This window comes from Galeopterus variegatus, unplaced genomic scaffold (assembly GCF_000696425.1).
Source record: "Galeopterus variegatus unplaced genomic scaffold, G_variegatus-3.0.2 Scaffold2134, whole genome shotgun sequence".
Lineage (NCBI taxonomy): Eukaryota > Metazoa > Chordata > Mammalia > Dermoptera > Cynocephalidae > Galeopterus > Galeopterus variegatus.
The window spans coordinates 63,729-83,600 of record NW_007728245.1 but is presented as its reverse complement, the minus strand read 5'-3'; the positions used below and the strand labels follow the sequence as shown (position 1 = coordinate 83,600).

Below are 19,872 nucleotides of genomic sequence, written 5' to 3'. Positions count from 1 at the left end.
GGTTGATCTCTATACTGGCCAAATGCCAGAAAAGAAAAAAAGAACTAAAAAAAAAAAAAGATCAAAAGTAAATGGTTCTAGATTTTTTAGCTATTAGTTTGGAAAAATGAGGAACAAGAATAAGAAAGTCCCATTGAGACAATCCTCAGAATGTGTGAATATAAACTCTAACATTCATGGCAAAGGACTTAACACACATCTTCATATGTGATCCGCCAATCCCACTGGCATAATAAGGTACCTCCAGAGTTCAATCCTGAACACAGTTTGCGCCTAATCAGACAATGATTTCATTAGAAATCTGCTAAATTGGTTTTGATTCTTAAAAGTGTTGCGATTTAGTTTCATTCTGGTATCGTTACAGAGAAAGTTATTTTTTATCTATATCAACATCCCAGTATTCTAACAATACAGGATTCAGGAACATTATAACTTAATTTAATTTTCTTTAACTCCCCAATTCTTATTTTGATAGTTGACAATCATGTTCAAAAAGTAACCGGTTATAAAATCCCATACACAATAATGGGGATAAAGTAACCAGTTATAAGATTCCATTCACAATAATGAGGTTGTCAAATTTTCTGGAGAATCTAATCCTAGAAAAATAGATCATAATTTCATAATAAAAACAATTTTGGCCCAACTTATAAATAACAAGGATGATTTAATTTAGAGAAATACTTTTCAAAGTTTAATCAGAGCTACTCTAAATTAGAAAACTTTAAATTAAAATAGCTATCATTATTCAGATTTTAGTAAAGTGGAGAAAAACATAGCCTGAAAGGTTAATCTTCCCTAAAAGCAAGCTTGCAGAGGGAGAGAGGAGGGAAAGGAAAAGGAGATTTGCTGCAGTACTGGTGGCCTCATCAACCCCTTTATGAAAGCACATGTTCTTATTTGGTGTTATAATATCCTGATTCACATTGAAAATTCAAAATCCAAATGAAAAAGCCCAACTAAAAATGTTTAAATTAAAGAAAAGAAAAATGTGAGATTGAATTAAATGATAAAATGAATTTTAAAAGAGAAAAAGAAATAAAAGACATTAGATGACCCTTATATAAAAATTCCAAAATTATAAAGAATTCATCTTGCACTTTGTGCTCACAAAGGGAAATGAGGCTCCATCAAGCCCTGCAGAGCACAAGAAGAAGCAGGTGGTTTGCTCAGGCATCAGCAGAAATAGGCCCCGAAGAACTACCCTCAGCTTCTTCTACATCGTGTCCGGGAAGGAAAAGCAAAGCTCTGCAAAATGCTGAAGGTTTTAGAAGTATAACGGTGCTTAGGAAAGATCACTGGTCTGGTGTTGCAGCAGCCCCAGTGTTGAGAGACACTCTAGGCTTCTAGGAGGAGAAAAGTAGAAAGGGAGGAAGAAGTAGGAGAGGGAAGGAGGGGGCAGAAAAGCACAGATCATTAGTAAACAGCAAGTTCAACATAGCAAGATGCTCATAAACCTTTTTATGCTATTAATGGAACTGGTCTGCTCCCAGGACTATAGATAACGTTCTGAGGAAAACAGAAATGAGAATTTTCAAAATGGCACTGAGCTAGATGCTCCAGTTAGTGATTGTCAAATTAGAATGAAGTCACAACATGCTCCAAAAACATGCACTCTTCACCTCCCCTCCTTACGTCCTCCCTCCCCCAATGAAACATGCATATTTTCAGTGAAGTACCTGTTTTAATAGAGTTAAGAGGTCAAATTCAGAACCCAAACAACCCAGGTGTGCAAACTATTTTCAACCTAAGAGTGGAGAGGTATCTAAAGGCAGAAAGACCTGCTATCATAATGCCACTGGGCAGTTCATAAGAGCTGGATTCTTTTTTGTCACCAAGGAACTAAATGTCTTGAAACAATAAGGGCCAGCCTGCATATTTTTCCTCTTCTTTTTAGGTACCGTTAAGACTTGGCAGTGGGGAGCAACTGCTACATAGAATTAGAGCTTCTTCTGGTCAGATTTGACATCTGCTGGGAAAGAAACCTACTCTAGTTTTAATAGTTATTTCCTTCCTGGATGAAAATGACATTCACTCTTTCAGCTGGCTAATCAAATCTATTCCATCCAGGTTTTCTTTCTCCTGGCACTGTCTCCTGGTTAAAGAAAGCTGAATTTATTCACTTAAAAAAAATGTTTGCATTCAAGTTTCTTCTCCTTTAATCAGGGATATTTGCATAAATGTATTCTTAAAACCAAATCACACAGACGACCTTGCTTTCAAAGCAGGCACAGAAACAGTTGATACCACATATGACCAAAATTATCAGAGAAATACAAAAATGTCAGTTCATAAAAGTGGAAGATAAGGTAGCACTTCTGGTTGTGCCCAGCTTTTAAAGAGTACCTAATTTATGAGTTGCTACTAAGGATGTTAGCATCACTGGGTAAAACTAACATTCACAACAAATAGAACCTATTCATCAATAAATCTGAAGTACAAAAATATATATAACATTTCCTATGGTCACAAAACGAAAGAGTAAATCCTAGAATAACTGCTATTGCTAACAGAAGGCTTTCTGGAAGCCTCAGAAACCGAGAAGTCTTGTGGTGTCTCAAGGAAAGGCTTCTTGTGGCGAGGTATGCACATAAGAGAAACACAGGAACAGTACATGTCCAGTGCTGCCTCCGCAGCAGTAATATGAATCAAATAGTATGCCCCAGTTAAGAGCACACTCTGCTGCAGAAAAAAATGTGCCTGATCATTAGAAGTGAACTCATTTGGGTCAACAGTGTCAGCCTGATCACAACTGCAAATTAAGTGCAGTTATTTATAAAAATTTACCACCTGACTCTCATATCAGCTACTACAATTTATACGGTACATCCCTGTAGACTCCTGCTACTGCTTTGAGAATTCTGCTCACTACAAGGACATGGGGGCAGGTGGTTGGTACTGGTTATGAGATGGGAACCCACAGGAACTCAGAGCTAGCTGATACAACATCAAACCCCTAGTAATGAGCTAGGAGTTACAGTGATAGACAAATTTCAAAAACAACAGTTAAGGTAAAGAAAAAGGAAAAACAGACTGAGGGCAAAAGAGAAAGGAAAGAACTTGTAACTTGTTCCTCAAAAGTTTCCTAACAGGCCATGGAAAGCAAACGAAGTGCAATGTGCATTTAGGGAAGAGACCTGCCTTACAGAGTTGTAGTAGCCAAATGTCTTCCCTGTAACACATTTTGTTGATTACTCCACATCTATAAGAGTATTTTTAAGACTGACCCAGCTTTTGTGTGGTGCAGCTCCAACTAACATTCAAGGAATATCAAAGAAAACTCGTTAGAGATTTTACATGGCAGATGTCCTTGGTTATTTTAAATACACTCAACAAAAACAATAATACCTTCAGAAAGAATTCATATACTTCCACTAACAATCCTCCTCAAAGGAGCTCATCAAGGTTTTACTGTGACTGTTTCACCCTCACATTTGGGGAATCCTGGGAACCACTTACCTGTAGTATCATTTCCTTCTATTCCATGATCACCATTGGCCAGCACTGTTGGTTTAGAAGATGGACTACCTGCAACAATCACAAAGAATATTACCCATTGTGATAGAAAAATAAAAACAAGATCCAACTGCTGTCTTACTAGTAGAATTTTTGTCACTCTTCATAGCATTAACTTAAAGCACTTAAAAACTGTCCAAAATTTAAAGATTCAGTGAAAGAAAACACAAAAACAGAACAGAATGGAGTCATTAATTCCTATACTACCCAGGTTCTGTTAGGTACCACCACTTTAGGAGAGGCCTTCCTAATAGCGAGGCTGTTTTTTTTTTTGTTATATAAATTGTCAAAGATGACCATTAAATTAAAAAAAAACATCATGAAGCACCACAGGCTTAATATCTGTGTTTCAAACCAAATTCTACAAGGACCCAGGGCCATGTAAAAACAACTCCCACACAGGAAATGCAAAGAACCATCATTTCTCCTGGGTGTGGGGATTACATGGAAGTTACCAGCAGCACTTCTGGAAACAGAGGACTACTTCTTTATTTTAGCTTTTCTAACAGAGTATGGTTACATCTCATTCCCTAATGACTAATGATACTGAGCATCTTTTCATGTGTATTTGCCATCCCTTTATCTTTTTTGGTGAACTAAATGGTCAAAGTTTTTGACTATTTTTAAATTGGAGGTTTTTTTTCCTTATTGATTTTTTTTTCCTTTTTGTCTTTTTTCGTGACCGGCAATGGATTGCAACCCTCAGTGTCGCGCCTGTACCGGACCGGGACCGGCAACGGGACTGCAACCCTCGGTGTTGCGCCTACACCTCGCTCAGCCAGTGAGCGGCCAGTCTGCATGTGGGATCCGAACCCTCGGCAGGAGTGCCACCGCGCTCTCAAGCAGCGCACTATAGCAGTGCGCCACCGGGCTGGCCCATCTTCATGATTTTTGAGAATTCTTTATATATTCTAGGTATCAGTCCTTTATCAGATGAGTTTTGTAAATATTTTCTCCCAGTCTTTAACTTGTATTTTCATTTTCTTAACTGTGTCTTTAGAAGAGCCAAAGTTTTTTTTTTTTTTTTTTTTTTGTCCTTTTTGAGACCGGCCACACCGCGCTCAGCCAGTGAGCGCTGTGAGCGTACCGGTCATCCCTATATAGGATCCGAACCCATGGCGGGAGCACTGCTGCTGCGCTCCCAGCGCCGCACTCACCCAAGTGCGCCATGGTCTCGGCCCCAAAGTTTTAAATTCTGATGAAGTCCAATTTATCATATTATCTTTCAAGAATCGTGCTTTTGGTAAGGTATCTAAAAAATATTCATCTTGCCCAAGGTCATAGAATTTTTTCCCATGTTTCCCTCTATAAGCTATAAGTTTTCATATTTAGGTTTCACATTTGAGACCTATGATACATTTGGAGTTAAATTTTGTATGTGGTATAAAATGTGGGTCTAGATTCATATTTTTGAATATGGACATCCAATTGTTCCAGCATCATTTGCTGAAAAGACTATCCTTATTCTATGGAATTGCTTTTGCACCTTTATGGAAAATCAATTGAACATATGTGTGGGTCTATTTCTGGGTTCTCTATTCTGTTCCATTGATCTATAAGTCTATTCATTTTGCCAATACCACACTGTCTTGATTACCGTATTTGTACCATAATCTTGAAATAAGATGTGAGTCCTCCAAGTTGGGTCTTTTCCAAAATTGTTTTGTTTCTTTGCTTTTCCATATAAATTTTAGAATCAGCTGTTGATTTATACAAAAAATCTTTAGGATCTTATTTGCAACTGTATTGAATATACAGACCAGTTGGGGGATGTACAATGTTTTCTGAAAGGCTCTGACTATATCTAATATTTCAGCAACCTGTCTAGCTCGGCAGTCAGTCTGCTGACTCAAGAGTTTCCCACAAATCATTCTCGAGAACCTCACAGAAATATATTTCATAAGACAAGTGAAAATCTAGAGCATTTGGTATTAAAATATAAAATGCAAGATTTTACTTTGGAAGATAAAAAAACAAATGCTGTCCAACCCTCTGGCCCCCACAAACACAAGGTAAAAAATCTTTCTCAACTTCTCAGTGAAAAGATCACTCTGTTATCTCAGAGGAACAACCAAAGACAACAACATAAATGAATAAGGCAGAGCAAAAGGAGAATATCAATCAACTAGAAGAAGAGAGAAATAAAGGAACAAAAGATGACAGACTTTTATTAAAAACCCACTATTTAACACACACCCTACTAAGTCTTCACATATTGTATTTTACTTATTCAGAGAAATGCCAAATATGTTCCACCCCACATTTGGCATAAATAAATTCCCTTTCACCCTCACACAATAAGCTTATAAGATTTATTCTTCCTGGGCCGGCCTGGTGGCGCACTCTGTAGAGTGCGGCACTTGATGTCCTGGTATCTTGCCAGATCAGTACAGGAAGAACTACCCTATTTCTTTTAGTACGGTGTACCATTTTGCAACATAGTGAATCTATTGGTGGATATTTTTATGTCTCTCTGTGAACTAAATACATAAAGTGTGTTGTTGAATGGGCTGGCCCGGTGGTGCACTCGGTAGAGTGCGGCGCTTGGGAGTGCGGCGGCGCTCCCGCCGAGGGTTCGGATCCCATATAGAGACCGGTCCGCTCACTGGTTGAGCGCGGTGCGGGCGCAACACCGAGGGTTGCGATCCCGTTACCGGTCACGAAAAAAGGCAAAAAGGAAGAAAAAAAAAAAAAAAGATTTATTCTTCCTAGCTCAAGGAAGAATGCATCTTTTAAAAAATCTACCTCATTACACAATGCAGATTACAAGAAAATGTAAGTTACAAAAATTGACACCATGAGAGTGGTATGAGAATGGCCATGAGAATGATAAAATCTTTTAAAAATTTGATAACAGCTATTGTTGGCAAAGGTGTAGGAAGATAAGTAATCTCATACAACATCGGGGGAAGGAATATAAATGGAACAACCTTTTCATGAGCCAATTAGAAATAACCACTTAATTCAACAACACACTTTTTTTTTTTCCTTTTGTCTTTTTTCGTGACCGGCAACGGGATCGCAACCCTTGGTGTTGCACCTGCACTGCGCTCAACCAGTGAGCGGACCGGTCTCTATATGGGATCCGAACCCTCGGCGGGAGCGCCGCCGCACTCCCAAGCGCCGCACTCTACCGAGTGCACCACCGGGCCAGCCCATTCAACAACACACTTTATGTATTTAGTTCACAGAGAGACATAAAAATATCCACCAATAGATTCACTATGTTGCAAAATGGTACACCGTACTAAAAGAAATAGGGTAGTTCTTCCTGTACTGATCTGGCAAGATACCAGGACATACTAAGGGAAAAAAAAGCAAAATGTGACATAACAGTATTATGAAAAGAAAACAACACACATATATATATCAGAAAAAAATATAAAAACTTATACCAAATACCACTGGTAATTGCTAAGGAATGGAATGCGGCAGGGGAGAAGACTCTCGCACACATAAAAGTCCTGTTTTAAATGAACGCACTAAAGAATTTTTTTTTTTTTTGCCAGCTGGTTGGTATGGGGATCTGAACCCTTGACCTTGGTGTTACAAGGCTGTGCTTTAACAACTGAGCTAACCCACCAGCCATTAAAGAATTTAAGAATGGATAAAGATAGCAAAATGAGGCACACATGTCAGCCTCAACATACTACCACAAGTAATTAAAAACAGCAGAAAAGATTGAAATCAAGAAGGGTTCCACCCAGTGCACCAGAAATTATGAGAAATATCCAGAAAAATGAAAGTAAATAGGACTACACTGAAGGAGAACCCACAGCCCAACGAAGGAACAGTAAGGCAGGACTCCAGTGAACTCTAAGCTTAGAGGCAGCAGGAGTGTTGGGTATTCCGTTAAAAGCTGCCAGTCTGGTTCCCATTACCCCCATGCATACCTTTCCCTCACTTCTCAAAGTTAGCCTTATGCCAACTCCCAGATGGTAGTGGAGCCTGGATGCTCTGGCACAAGAGGAAGTCACCTCGCCAGGTGACAGGTGATACCCAGAGGATTATCTACTGGCATACCCCACTTGGCAACACCATCACATACCTGCCAGAGGCAGGCAGTAGAAAACAGTCATGCATCATTGGGTACTTTAAACAGTATTGCCAAATAACTGAGGAAAGCTACCCCTCCCCCCCCAAAAGGCATCACATTCAAAGAAAATAAATATCACCCGGGAAAACAATATTGATACAACAAACAGAAGACTTTTTATCTTTTTGTATTTTTATTTTTTTCCTTTTTTTTTTTGTCTTTTTTCGTGACCGGTAACGGGATCGCAACCCTCGGTGTCGCGCCCGCACCGTGCTCAACCAGTGAGCGGACCGGTCTGTATATGGGATCCAAACCCTTGGCGGGAGCGCCGCCACGCTCCCAAGCGCCGCACTCTACCAAGTGCGCCACCGGGCCGGCCCAAACAGAAGACTTTTTAAAAAAAAATACATAATCTCACTCAGAAACATAAGAGAAAGTATGACATATCCATGAAACAAAAGCAAGCCCTAACAAAATGAATTATCTAATGACTGAGTAACAAATCCTTTTGCAAATTAGATGTTTTCCAATTCTTTGTTTTCATCAAAATTGAAAAAGTTTAAATGGAGTTGTCATCTGATAGAAAACCAAAAATAATTTTTGATAATATTGTACTATGGCATTCTTAGCCTATAACTCAAGGTAATGAGAACATTGCCATAATAAAGCTTCCATGCCCGCATACTTAGCTATGTGTATGTTTCTTGGCTACGATGTCTACAAAAATAATAGGGATAAAATTGCTAAATGCTATTTCATCCTAACGAGAAATATTGATCCAGACTGATGATCTAATCAAGAAAAATAACAGACCCCATCATCTCATTAAGAAAAGCATTTCCAATCAAATCCAACTTCTAGGGTTAGCAATACTTATCAAAAATTGTAATGTATGTGATTAACTGTGTACTAATAGTAGTTGTAATGATAAATTTCTTCTGGACCAAGTTAAATTTAGAACCTTATGTTTACAGAAACTTTTAAAATCAAAATTTAAGTTTACAAGGGCCAGCCCACGGCTCACTTGGGAGAGTGTGGTGCTGATAACACCAAAGCCACGGGTTCGGATCCCTATATAGGGATGGCCAGTTAGCTCACTTCAGAGAGTGTGGTGCTGACACACCAAGTCAAGGGTTAAGATCTCCTTGCCGGTCATCTTTAAAAAAAAAAAAAAAAAAAAAAATTTAAGTTTACATACATATTTAGTTGCAGAAACACAGTAACTTAAGAAAAAACTTTCAAGCATAAAAATGTATTATATTAGGATAAAAGTCTATCTGAGACATGGAATGAAAATAAGAGTTCAAGAAATCAAAAGAATGATTTAAATTTCCAATGAAAAAGAATAGCTTGTTCATATATTTTAAAAATAGATGATGGGAATCAAAATGCAATATATTTAGAAGCATTTGGATAAATTTAAAAGTGTGGCATAACTATTATTCTTATGTGGCAAAAGTAAAACATTCTTAAAATTACATGCTTTACAACTACTTAAACTTTTGCTTAAAAAATTTAGATGTCAACTTAATGTACAAAGAGTACAAAATTTGTCAGAATTCTCATATGGATATGTAACCCAAAATTTTCAAAACCACTATTTAGACCAAGTTAAAAAAAAATGATGGGTGAGTACTGATAAAAAATTCTCTAAGATGTTAAAGTAAAAATAGCAAGTTATTTTTTAAAAATGCATATGGTTTGATCCATTTGCATAAAACTAAAGACACTAAATTTCTAATACTATGTGTATAAATGCATAGAACATAGTACTAAAAGATCTACCCTTCTTGAGGAACTAAATACAACTAAGTAAAAGTCAAGGGAGATTTTTATTTATTTGTATTTTAATTTTTTAAATAAACTTTTCATTTTAGAATAGTTTAAGATTTACACAAAAATTGTGATGATTGCACTATATGTGATTCCCATATACCGCATAGCCAGTTTCCCCTATTATTAACATCTTACATTAATATATTTGTCACAAGTGATAAGCCAATATTGATATATTATTATTAACTAAAGTTCATACTCTATTCAGATTTCCTTAGTTTTTGCCCAGTGTCCTTTTTCTGTTCCAGTATCCTATCCAGGATATGTTACATTCAGTTGTCATGTCTCTTCAGGCAACTCCTAGCTGCAACAGCTCTCAGACTTTTCTTGTTTTTGATACCTTGATGGTTTTGATGAGTCCTTGACAGGCACTTTGTAGAATTACTCTCAAATGAGATTTGTCTGATGTTTTTCTCATGATTAGACTGGAGGTATGGGTTTTGGGGAGGAAGCCTACAGAGGTAAAACTCCCTTCTCATCACATCATATCAGTAATGCACACTATCAACATTACATCACTGTAGAGGTTGACATTGATCACCTGGCTGATCAACTTTTAAGGTTCTTTGTTTGTTTTTTGAGGTGGGGGGGCACGATTTTCCACTGTAAAGTTACACTTTCTCTGCCTCCTTCACACTTCATTCTTTGGAAGGAAGTCACTATGCAGAGCCCACTCAAGTGTACCACTTCCTTGAGAGCACAGTATTTATGTATAAATCATTTGGAATTGTTCTGTACAGAATTTGTCTATTCTCTATTTGTTTATTTATTCAGTCATTTATTCATATCAGTACAGACTCATGGATATTCATATTATACCCTGGGTTATAATCAAATACTACTTTATTTATTTTGTTGCTCAAATTGTTCCAGTGTTGGCCACTAGGAACTCTTTCAGTTAGCTCCTGTGTCCCTATACACACTATCCCCATGATTGCGGGTTTGGGAGCATAATTGTTTAATAGTGTTTTTAATCAATGATTTGTGCAATTATAGGTAAAATTTTTTCAGTGAAGAGCACGAACAACAAGAGATTTAATGAAGGATTTTATGCATAATGGTAGTCTAATTTGCAGATACCTGCCTATTTTTTGGGTGCCACTTTTTTTCTTGCTTTTTGGGGGGGCAGCAAGCCAAAATGGCAGGAGGGGCTGCACTCTAACCTATTGAGCTAACCAGCCAGCTCCTCCTGCCATTGTTGATCTAAACTGTCCTGAGGGGAATTTTTGATTCATAAAATATGACTTTCGTATATGGTGTAGCAAAACACACTCCAGCTGGCTTAGAAACCAAAAGATTATTCAAAAGTCATTTGCTTGGCTGCTAAAATTAATGGGTGAAAATTGGACTAGGTATAGGATATATAAATAGTCTCAAAATATCTCCCTGCAAATTACTTATTTATAACAAAGAGAAAAAAATATTAATTTTACAGTAGAGAAAACTGGCAGGCACTAATTTAACAAGTTGATCATGAAAGCCAAAGAAGGGCTGAGGAACTGTTCCAAATTAAAGGAGACTAAAGAGACATGAAAACTAATGTGATTCCAGAGTCAATCTTGGACAAGGGGGAAGAAAAAAAAAAAAACAATTACAAAGAAATTTATTCAATCTGTTGGGACCACTGATGAAATCAAAATAAAATTTGTAAATTAGGTAAGGGTATCATTACCAATGTTTAACTTCCTGAATTTGATCATAGTATTCTGGTTATTAGTGAATGCCTGGTTCTCAGGGTAAAGAGGCATGAGGGCTGCGATTTACTCTTAAATGATCCAAGTGAAAGAAAGTATAATATGTATATACAGAGAGAATGATAAAGCAAATGTGGCAAAATATTAACAATTAAGACAGCCCAAGTAAAGACTATATGGTAGTTCTTGGTTCTGTTCTTGCAATGTAAAGTTTAACAAAGTCATTTGCTTTCAGAACATTTAGGAAGAAAGAGTTTTCAATTCAGTTCACTAAAAATACAAATTCCAATATAAACTCCATACAGAATTTAGAAATCAGAGGGCAGCTCAAGAGGGACAAGGAAATTAGAGTCCCACATTTTTATTTGCTTCTAAGTTTTAAAACCCTATTACAGAAATCAAAAAGCTAAATTAATTTAAGAAAAAATGGCTGGAATATATCTCCAAAATGAAGACAGGTTGATATGCCACTATAAATTCATCATTACCAATCTTTACTTGGCCTAAACATTTCCCGTCAACCTATTCTTCCACATTCTGCAATGTTTATTCTAAATCATCCCTGTTCTCTTCAAATCTCCAACCCCTTTCACCTCCATTTCTCAGTATATGACTTCAACTCTTTCAGAGAAAATATGAACCCCTGTCAGAAGAGAACTTCCTCTTCTATCTACTACCACATACATAAACCTAAACCATCTGCACTGAGACTTGTCTCTATACCTGTGTGTTAATATGTCTAATAATTTTGCCTTCTGAATTAAATAAGTGAATCTTTAGTTTTTGAAAACAGTATCTATGAGATATTAAATCAAGCAGAAAGTATGCATTCATAAAAAAGATATGGTTTCATAGAAAGAACATGGGACTTAAAATGAGAACATCTGGGTTCAGGTTGTGGTTGTCATTACTAACTAAATGATCAAATGCAACCCTCTCCTCGTTTCTAAGCCTTAATAGCCTCACCTAGTAAGTGAAACTAAATTCAATAATATAAGAAGCATTGCTTTGTCAACCGTACAGTGCTAAATAAACATTAACAAATGTTGTTATTCTCATTGTTATTAACTGTAGATTGATCAATAAACTATAATCATGTGAGAACAATGAAATTAGTTTACTTTTGCTTTATATAAAAATCTTGGTTAAATAACATTACCAGATCTAAGACTGTTTAGGTATACCTGTAAGAGCTAAGACAAATAAATGACTTACCAGAATAAAATAAAATGTAAGCAAGAAAAGAAGGTCAGAAAGAAATAAAAGAGAGGCTATGATTCTACCATACACACAACTAACGATCTAAGAATCCAAACTCAGAAGAGAAGAATAAAAACATTAGAACATAAAAACAATTAGGTTTTAGGGCAGGAAAAAGGTTTGCATACTCCTCTGCCAGATGAGACTTGTTGGACCTGGATCACCAAAATGCTGCACATTACTGTGTAAGTCCTAATTCAAAAGATGGTATACTGCCTTCCCTCACTGACTGATTTCACCAGAGGACCCCCATTTCATGAAATGAAAAACTTCTCAGCTAAATACATATAGCACTGAAAACAGCACACACGTTTTTGAAACTAATCACATTCACTGAGAAATAACAATATTCAAACTTACTTCACTTTTTTAATTCCTTCTCCCCAAGAGATTCAGTTTCCCACAACTGACAAATCAACTTGGCAGAGAAGGAAAGAGGCGAGAGACTGAGAGGGCATGTGTGTGTACTGTGAGGAAAAGAGTGAAGTGAGTCAGCACTGGCAAAACAGAAGGATTTAGCAGGTCTCAATGGAAGGGTACCCTCTTGCACATGTCAGGCTTATGCCAATATCGCCCTCTGGTGGCTAAATAAGTTGATTGCAGTGCTCCACACAAAAAAATTGAACAAGGAGAAATTCTGCAATATCTAGTTATCATCCTTTCCCAGGACTTAGGCCCTTTCCCCTGGATTAATGTTTCCCAGTCTTGGATATGCATCCAAGTCACCTATGAGAGTTTGTAAAAACAGATTGCTAGGCCCCATCCTCAGAGTTTCTGATTCCATGTAAGCCTAAGAATTGCATTCTTTTTTTCCTTGCAGGAGGCCAGTACAGGGATCGAACACTTGACTTTGGTGTTATCACATGACTCTCTAACCAACTGAGCTAAGTGGCCAGCCCAGAAGTGCATTTTGAACAAGCTCCCATCAAATACAATACTGCTGGTCCAAGGGCCATACTTTGAGAACCACTGTCATAGGTTTATTCTTATTCTACAGAAATAAGTGCTTAGCCTCAAAGACCTCCTGGAATGTTGGGGAGAAAGTACTTCCTCCATCTCACAAATAAGACAACATAGGCAAACAGAGGACAGAAAAACTAAGTGATTTGTTCCACGGATTTGCCAACTATTTGTGTCTGAGGGTCAACAATGCACTAGATGTTAATTTGAATGAACAAGAGTCACAGAAGTATTGCTTTGTTATTCATATCCAAGAGAGACCTTCTGTCTCCCTTGCCTAGAAAATAAGGGCGAATGGTGCTGATGATGAACAATTATAAAGAAGACATCGTTTCTGAAGAAAAAAAAGTTAGGTAATACATTCTGAAAAAGTATTTGAGAATTGTTTCCCTAGGTGATGGGCTTTTTTTTTGCTGCTGGCTGGTAAGGGGATGTGACAGGCATTTAAAAGATGGCATTGACAGCAGTTTTATTTCCAGATATAGGCTATTTGGATGGTTTATGGATGCAATGCTAAGATAAAATACTTGTTGAAGCAAAACTAAATAAACACCAAGGTCCAGGGTTCAATCTCTGTACTAGCCATCTGCCAAAAAAAAAAAGAAACTAAATAAGGGTAAACAGGGAAAAGAGTATAGTATGTCCACCGAAAAGGCCTAAAACAATGACTAACCCAGTAGCAAATGACCATCCATAGCACTCACATTGTAAACTTGAAATATCATTTCACACTTAAAAAAAAGCAACTTTCCCCTACTTTGTGGTAAATGCCATAAAAGCATCCCTGCTTTCTTTTAAGCTGAAGGCAATTAGGGTGGGTATATGAGAACTAAAAGAAATAAAAACACCATTGTCCAATGAGTTCTGTTATGTGTAACCCGTTCAACTGCTCCTTCTATATCAAGATACAGGAACGGTGAATAAATTTCCACTGGTTGACCTAAGTAAGCCTGCTGTAAAATTACATCAAGAGCACCAGTGATAGCTTACTGAATCTCATCCAAGAACAAAATCAAACTTAAATTGGATGTAGAATAAAACATAAAAATAATGAAGTTTAGGGCCGCTCCATCACTTCTGAAGAAGTGTTCAGAAAAACATCATATTTAGAATGTTCTCCAAGCAAAACACAAATATGAGAGTACTTCAAAAACTTGGTGGAAAAATAGGATTAAAAGATAATATGAATCTTTCCATGAACTTTTTGAAGTACCCTGTGAAACCTATCATTTTAGCAAAAACCATCAGTATGATAATCTGTAAAAATCAGACCTGCAGCAGAGAAGTCCCCATTCACAGAGAACTTACTCACTGCACCAGATTTCTACAAAACCAAATAAGGAAGCTCCTTTCCTTTCTGCTTTGATGTCTCCAAACAGTTACCTCCCCTTCTTTTTATTCTCAGTCAAGCCTTTTACAAACAACTTTTAGGAAGCTGGTAAGGGAAAAAATTAGAAATTTACAATTTAATTATATTGTAATTATAAACTTTATATTATCCTTTTGGAACAAGTTAATAAATGCATATGTACAAAATCCAATTGGTCCAAAGGGATATACAGTAAAAATGTCTCCCCCTAGCCCCTACACCACAGCCAGCCAGTTTTCCTTCCTGGAGGAAAGCCAGTTTTCCTTCCTGATACAAATTTTTGGAGTAGTCTTCCTAAGTTAATGAACATTTAATTATAGGTTATTTACATATTAAAAATAGCAGGGAAGACTTAGTAACTTTTTACAAGCAAAACAGTTTTTATAAAAAACTTTCCTCCTCTTGTGTCAAGATGAAGCACAAGAAAATCTACTGCTACCACTTCACTGTCCTCACCCACCTGGGCTCAGTCCCAGCTGGTGGAAGCAATACACAACTAAAGAGAAACAGAAAATGAAAAGAAGCTACCTTCTTCCACCTATGACTGATGAGGGTAAGTTAGCGGGGATAAGAAGAGCATCTTAGCCATGACTAAAGTTACTACAGTACTTATACCTTACCATTTCCTTTCTACCTACTAAGATTTCTTTATTTTTAGGTTAATCAATCAAAGGATAAATAAGTCCACTGACCACTATGGATTAAAAGAGAATAAACATCCTCATTTTTTTTTTTTTGTCTTTTTGTCTTTTTCCGTGTCCAGCAACGGATCGCAACCCTCAGTGTTGCCCCCGTACCGGACCGGGGACCGGCAACGGGATCGCAACCCTTGGCGCTGCTCCCACGCCTCGCTCAGCCAGTGAGCGGGAACCGGTCTGTATGTGGGATCCGAACCCTCGGGCGGGAGCGCCGCCACGCTTCCCAAGCGGCGCACTATCCAGTGCGCCACCGGGCCGGCCCGTACGTCCTCATTTTTTAAGGAGTCCAACTTTTTTCTTGGAGTAATAAATACTTACATGAGTATAATTAGATCTTACACTCTCAATACTTTTTCTGATGATTGGTGGATACTCTATCCTTACCCTCCGCAATAAAGCATAAATAAAGGTAATAGGTTTTCCTTTTCCACCTAGGCTTTGGAAAGTCAGAAGCAATGTCATTCCCACCCTAACAACAGGAAAGTCTAGATCAACTATAAAATCATAACCTGAATTCACCAGAGCACTGAGGTGTTTGGGCCACCAAGGATTACGAAATCCAAAGAAAGACAAGGCCCTCAAGGAGACGTGAGATGTGAGCACTGGCTACAGGTAAGTGAAGGCTAGCATGAGACTAGAGGGCCCTTGGGATCCACAGACACAAATGGGAATTCATACCCATTTGCAGGATTGTCTTCACAAATGTCTACTGGATGCTTACAAGAAAGACTGGAGGCAGGGTGAGGGAGCGTCCCTTGGTGGTGTAGACCTGGTGGTACAGACCTGGAGAAGAAAAGGCAGGTAGCCCCACTTCCTGGGACCTTTTTCCCTACAGAAACAAAAGCCTTAAGCCACTGGGGGAGGAGTAAAAAATGCTGTCAGCCCGAAGATACACATGAAGACCCACTGCAACTGGGAGAGAGTAAAAAAAAAAAAAAAAAAAAATACCCTGTAGCCCTTGGAGAAGAGCAAGAAAAAGTTCTAGCCCAGGATCCTACACCAATACCATCAAAAGATCCTACCACTGTGAGAGGGATAATACCACTGAGAAAGACCATGAAATGAGATGGCAGGCACATAGGACTGAGCCAAACCAGGACAGGAATCAAAACAAAACAAAACCCTACCCACCACCACACTAGCACTCTTTTTATAATGGAAGGGCAAGAGCATGGAAAAAGATCCCTCTGAGGCACAGGTGCTCAGAGAAGGCCAAAAGCTGAGGGTGAAGGAAGAACATTGAGGAAAAATCTTTCAGCACCTCAGTCCCCACTCTGAGCATAAGGATTAGAAGAGCAAGCCAGGAGTGCACTGCAGGCAATCGCAATAACAACAAAACCTAAAACTAGCTCAGCTCCTTCTTAAATTGACTCAGTCCAAGAGACATACCCATTTCAAGGCCTAAATAATTTTTACCACAGTCTACTGTTTTACATGTGAGATTCAGCATTCATTCAAAAATTATTACACACACATCGCTTCTCGGCCTTTTGACTAAGATCAAGTGTAGTATCTGTTCTTATCAGTTTGAAAGTTATGACACACACATAAAAATGCCAGAAAAAAATGCTACTTAGAAACAAAGAAATCAAGACTGAGATGACCAACTTAAATTACCACAAAGAGATTTAAAATAATAATGATTAATATGTTAAACTATACAGTAGAAAAGGTAGAAACATGCATGAACAGATGGGAAATTTCAGCAGAAAGATGGAAAACATAAGAAAGCATCAAATAGAAATGCTAGAAATTAAAAATAGAAAAGATATTAAAGATTAAGAATGCCACTGAAGGCTCATCATTGGGGTGGCTATATTAATAATACAAATGAGACTTCAGAACAAGCAATATTACCAGGAATAATATTACCAGCAGGGACATTACATAATGATTAAAAGGTAAATTTGTCAAGAAGATATAACAATCTAAATGTATATAAAATATAAATGTGACAACATATCTTCAAAATACTTGAAACAAAACTCATAGAACTGAAGGAAGAATGAAACAAATCTACAAAAGTATGTGGAGACTTCAATATCCCTGTCTCAGAAATCATTAGAATAAGCAGATTTAAAGTCAGTAAGGATACAGAAAACCTACAACATTGTCAACCAACTAGACTTATTTGACATTAATAGAACATTCCACCCAACAGCAGCATGATACACATTATTTCCAGTGCTCACAGAACACTGACCACAATAGACTATATTCTGAATCATAAAAGAAACCTCAACAAATTGAAATGAATTGATATTGAATAGAAATTTCAAAGAATGTCTTTTGACCAAAACAGAATTAAACTAAAAAATCAATTATAGAGGAATTCACATGGGAAATATTAGAAAATATTTTGAATTGAATGAAGATAAAAACATATCAAAATTCATGGGACACAGACATTAAATGCTTATATTAGAAAAGAAGAAATGTCTCAAATCAATGATCTAAACTGCCACCTTAACAAGCAAGAATAAATCAACTCAAACTAAAAAAAAGGTGAAAAATAATGTGTATACGAGCAGAAATTGAAAACAAAAAAACAACAGAAAAAAAAATGAAACCAAACACTGGATCTTTTAGAAGATCAATACAATTGATAAACCTATCTAGACTTATCAAGAAAAAAGAGAGTTCAGATCCCCACACAGGCCAGCCACCAAAAAAATAAATAAGAGAGGTCACAAATTACCAGTATAAGAAATGAAAAAGAGGCATGACAAAAGATCCTATAGACATTAAAAGAATAAGGTAATATTACAATTTTATCTCCATTAATTTGACAACTTAGAGGAAATGGAGTGAAGAAAGTTCTTGAAAGAAATAAACTACCAAAGCTTACTTGAAATGAAATAGATAACCCGAATAGTCCTATATCTCTTAAAGAAATTGAATTCCTAGTTAAAAACCCAACAAAGAAAACTCCAGGACCATATGGCTTTACTGACAAATTCTTTTTTTTTTTTTCCTTTTTGTCTTTTTTCGTGACCAGTAACGGGATCGCAACCCTCGGTGTCGCGCCCGCACTGCGCTCAGCCAGTGAGCGGACCGGTCTCTATATGGGATCCGAACCCTCGGCGGGAGCGCCGCACTCAACCAAGTGTGCCACCGGGCCGGCCCTTTATTGACAAATTCTACCAAACATTAAAAAGAAAAAAATATCAAGCAAATTATTCTAGAAAACCGAAGAGAAGGAAACACTTCCCAACTCATTTTATGAAGTCAAAAAAATGAAGGAAAAAAATCATTTTATTAAGTCAGCATAACCTAATTTCTAAACCATACAAGATCATTACCAGAAAACTACAGACCAATATCCATCATGAACACAGATGCAAAAATCCCCAACCAAATATTAGCAAATTTGATCCAGGAATATATAAAAACAGCAAACCTCTTTTAAAAGCTTTAATCCATGTTTTAATTCTGAACTGGGATGACCACAAAGACAATAAATGGTATCTGATTCCAGTCTAAATTAAGTTCTGATGTAAGCACAGAATTTTATGTATTTAACTTTCACAAAAGCTACTTTCAAAGAAAAGGCACAGCAAGGCTGGCTGGTTAGCTTGGTTGGTTAAAGCATGGTGTTATAACACCAAGGTCAAGGGCTCAAATCCCTGTTACTAGCCAGCTGCAAAAAACCGAATAAATTCTAAAAAAAAAAAAAAAAAAAAGGCACAGCAGACAGCTTAATTTCGGAAATTAGGATGCAGATTAAATTAATTAGGATGGCAGTTAAAACATTACAGAAGAAACCTTACAGTCAAAAATAACTACAGACTCATGAACACACACTCAACTAAAGGGTAGTGAGTCTGTTTCCCTGGTTTCTAACAAAGAGAAAGAGAAAGTACCTCAGTTTCCTCAAGGTTTCCAAGATTATGACCCAAAGAATAATCCTTAATCTACTTTCAGAACATATACATATCCAGGTTGGCTTAAATACTTACCCTCAACCTGGCTAGTATCTGAGCCTGGTTTCTTCTTTGACTCTGAGTTCCCGGTTTTCTCATCAACATCCAGGAGAGGAATATAGTCTGTTTTTCCAACAGTTTCTCCCACAACATCATCAAAGGCCTCTGCCTCCAGTGTGGCAATAAAGTCCCGTTTTATCTCCTCCTCAATTTCTGGAGGTGGGTCTGTTAATGCATCTGCAAGACTGAGGTCAGCCATTCTGCACCACTGCAACTGCCTGGTTAAGAGGAAAAAGATGTTTCATATGATGAGCACTGCAAAAGGAAAAATATTTCTAGAAACTCTCATAAGTTGTTTTTAAAAATAAAAAAAAGAACCAAAATCTAAATTTTTTTTTTTTTTTTTTTTTGTCTTTTTGTCTTTTTTCCGTGTCCGGCCACAGATCGCAACCCTCAGTGTCGCCCCCATACCGGACTGGGGACCGGCAACGGGATCGCAACCCTCGGCGTCGCGCCCGTACCGGACCGGGACCGGCAACGGGATCGCCACCCTCGGTGTTGCTCCCACCCCCCCCCCCAC

The 19,872-nt window shown here is 37.5% G+C and overlaps 1 protein-coding gene across 15 annotated transcripts in view; it reads right to left on the bottom strand.

Moving 5' to 3' along the window:
• MAP4 (microtubule-associated protein 4) overlaps positions 1 to 19,565 on the bottom strand; it is a 119,038-nt gene extending 99,473 nt beyond the window's left edge. For 14 of the 15 annotated variants that reach the window (XM_008580620.1, XM_008580626.1, XM_008580630.1 and 11 more), the window contains exons 1-2: positions 19,329 to 19,565; positions 3,460 to 3,528 (exon numbers count right to left, since the gene is read on the bottom strand). In XM_008580620.1, the coding sequence (XP_008578842.1) occupies positions 3,460 to 3,528; positions 19,329 to 19,551 (292 nt within the window). In that variant the 5' untranslated portion in view covers positions 19,552 to 19,565. Of the gene's footprint in view, positions 1 to 1,015; positions 1,347 to 3,459; positions 3,529 to 19,328 lie in introns of those variants that run through there. The other variant, XM_008580634.1, reaches the window with a different exon arrangement.
• Between the last annotated feature and the right edge of the window lie 307 nt (positions 19,566 to 19,872).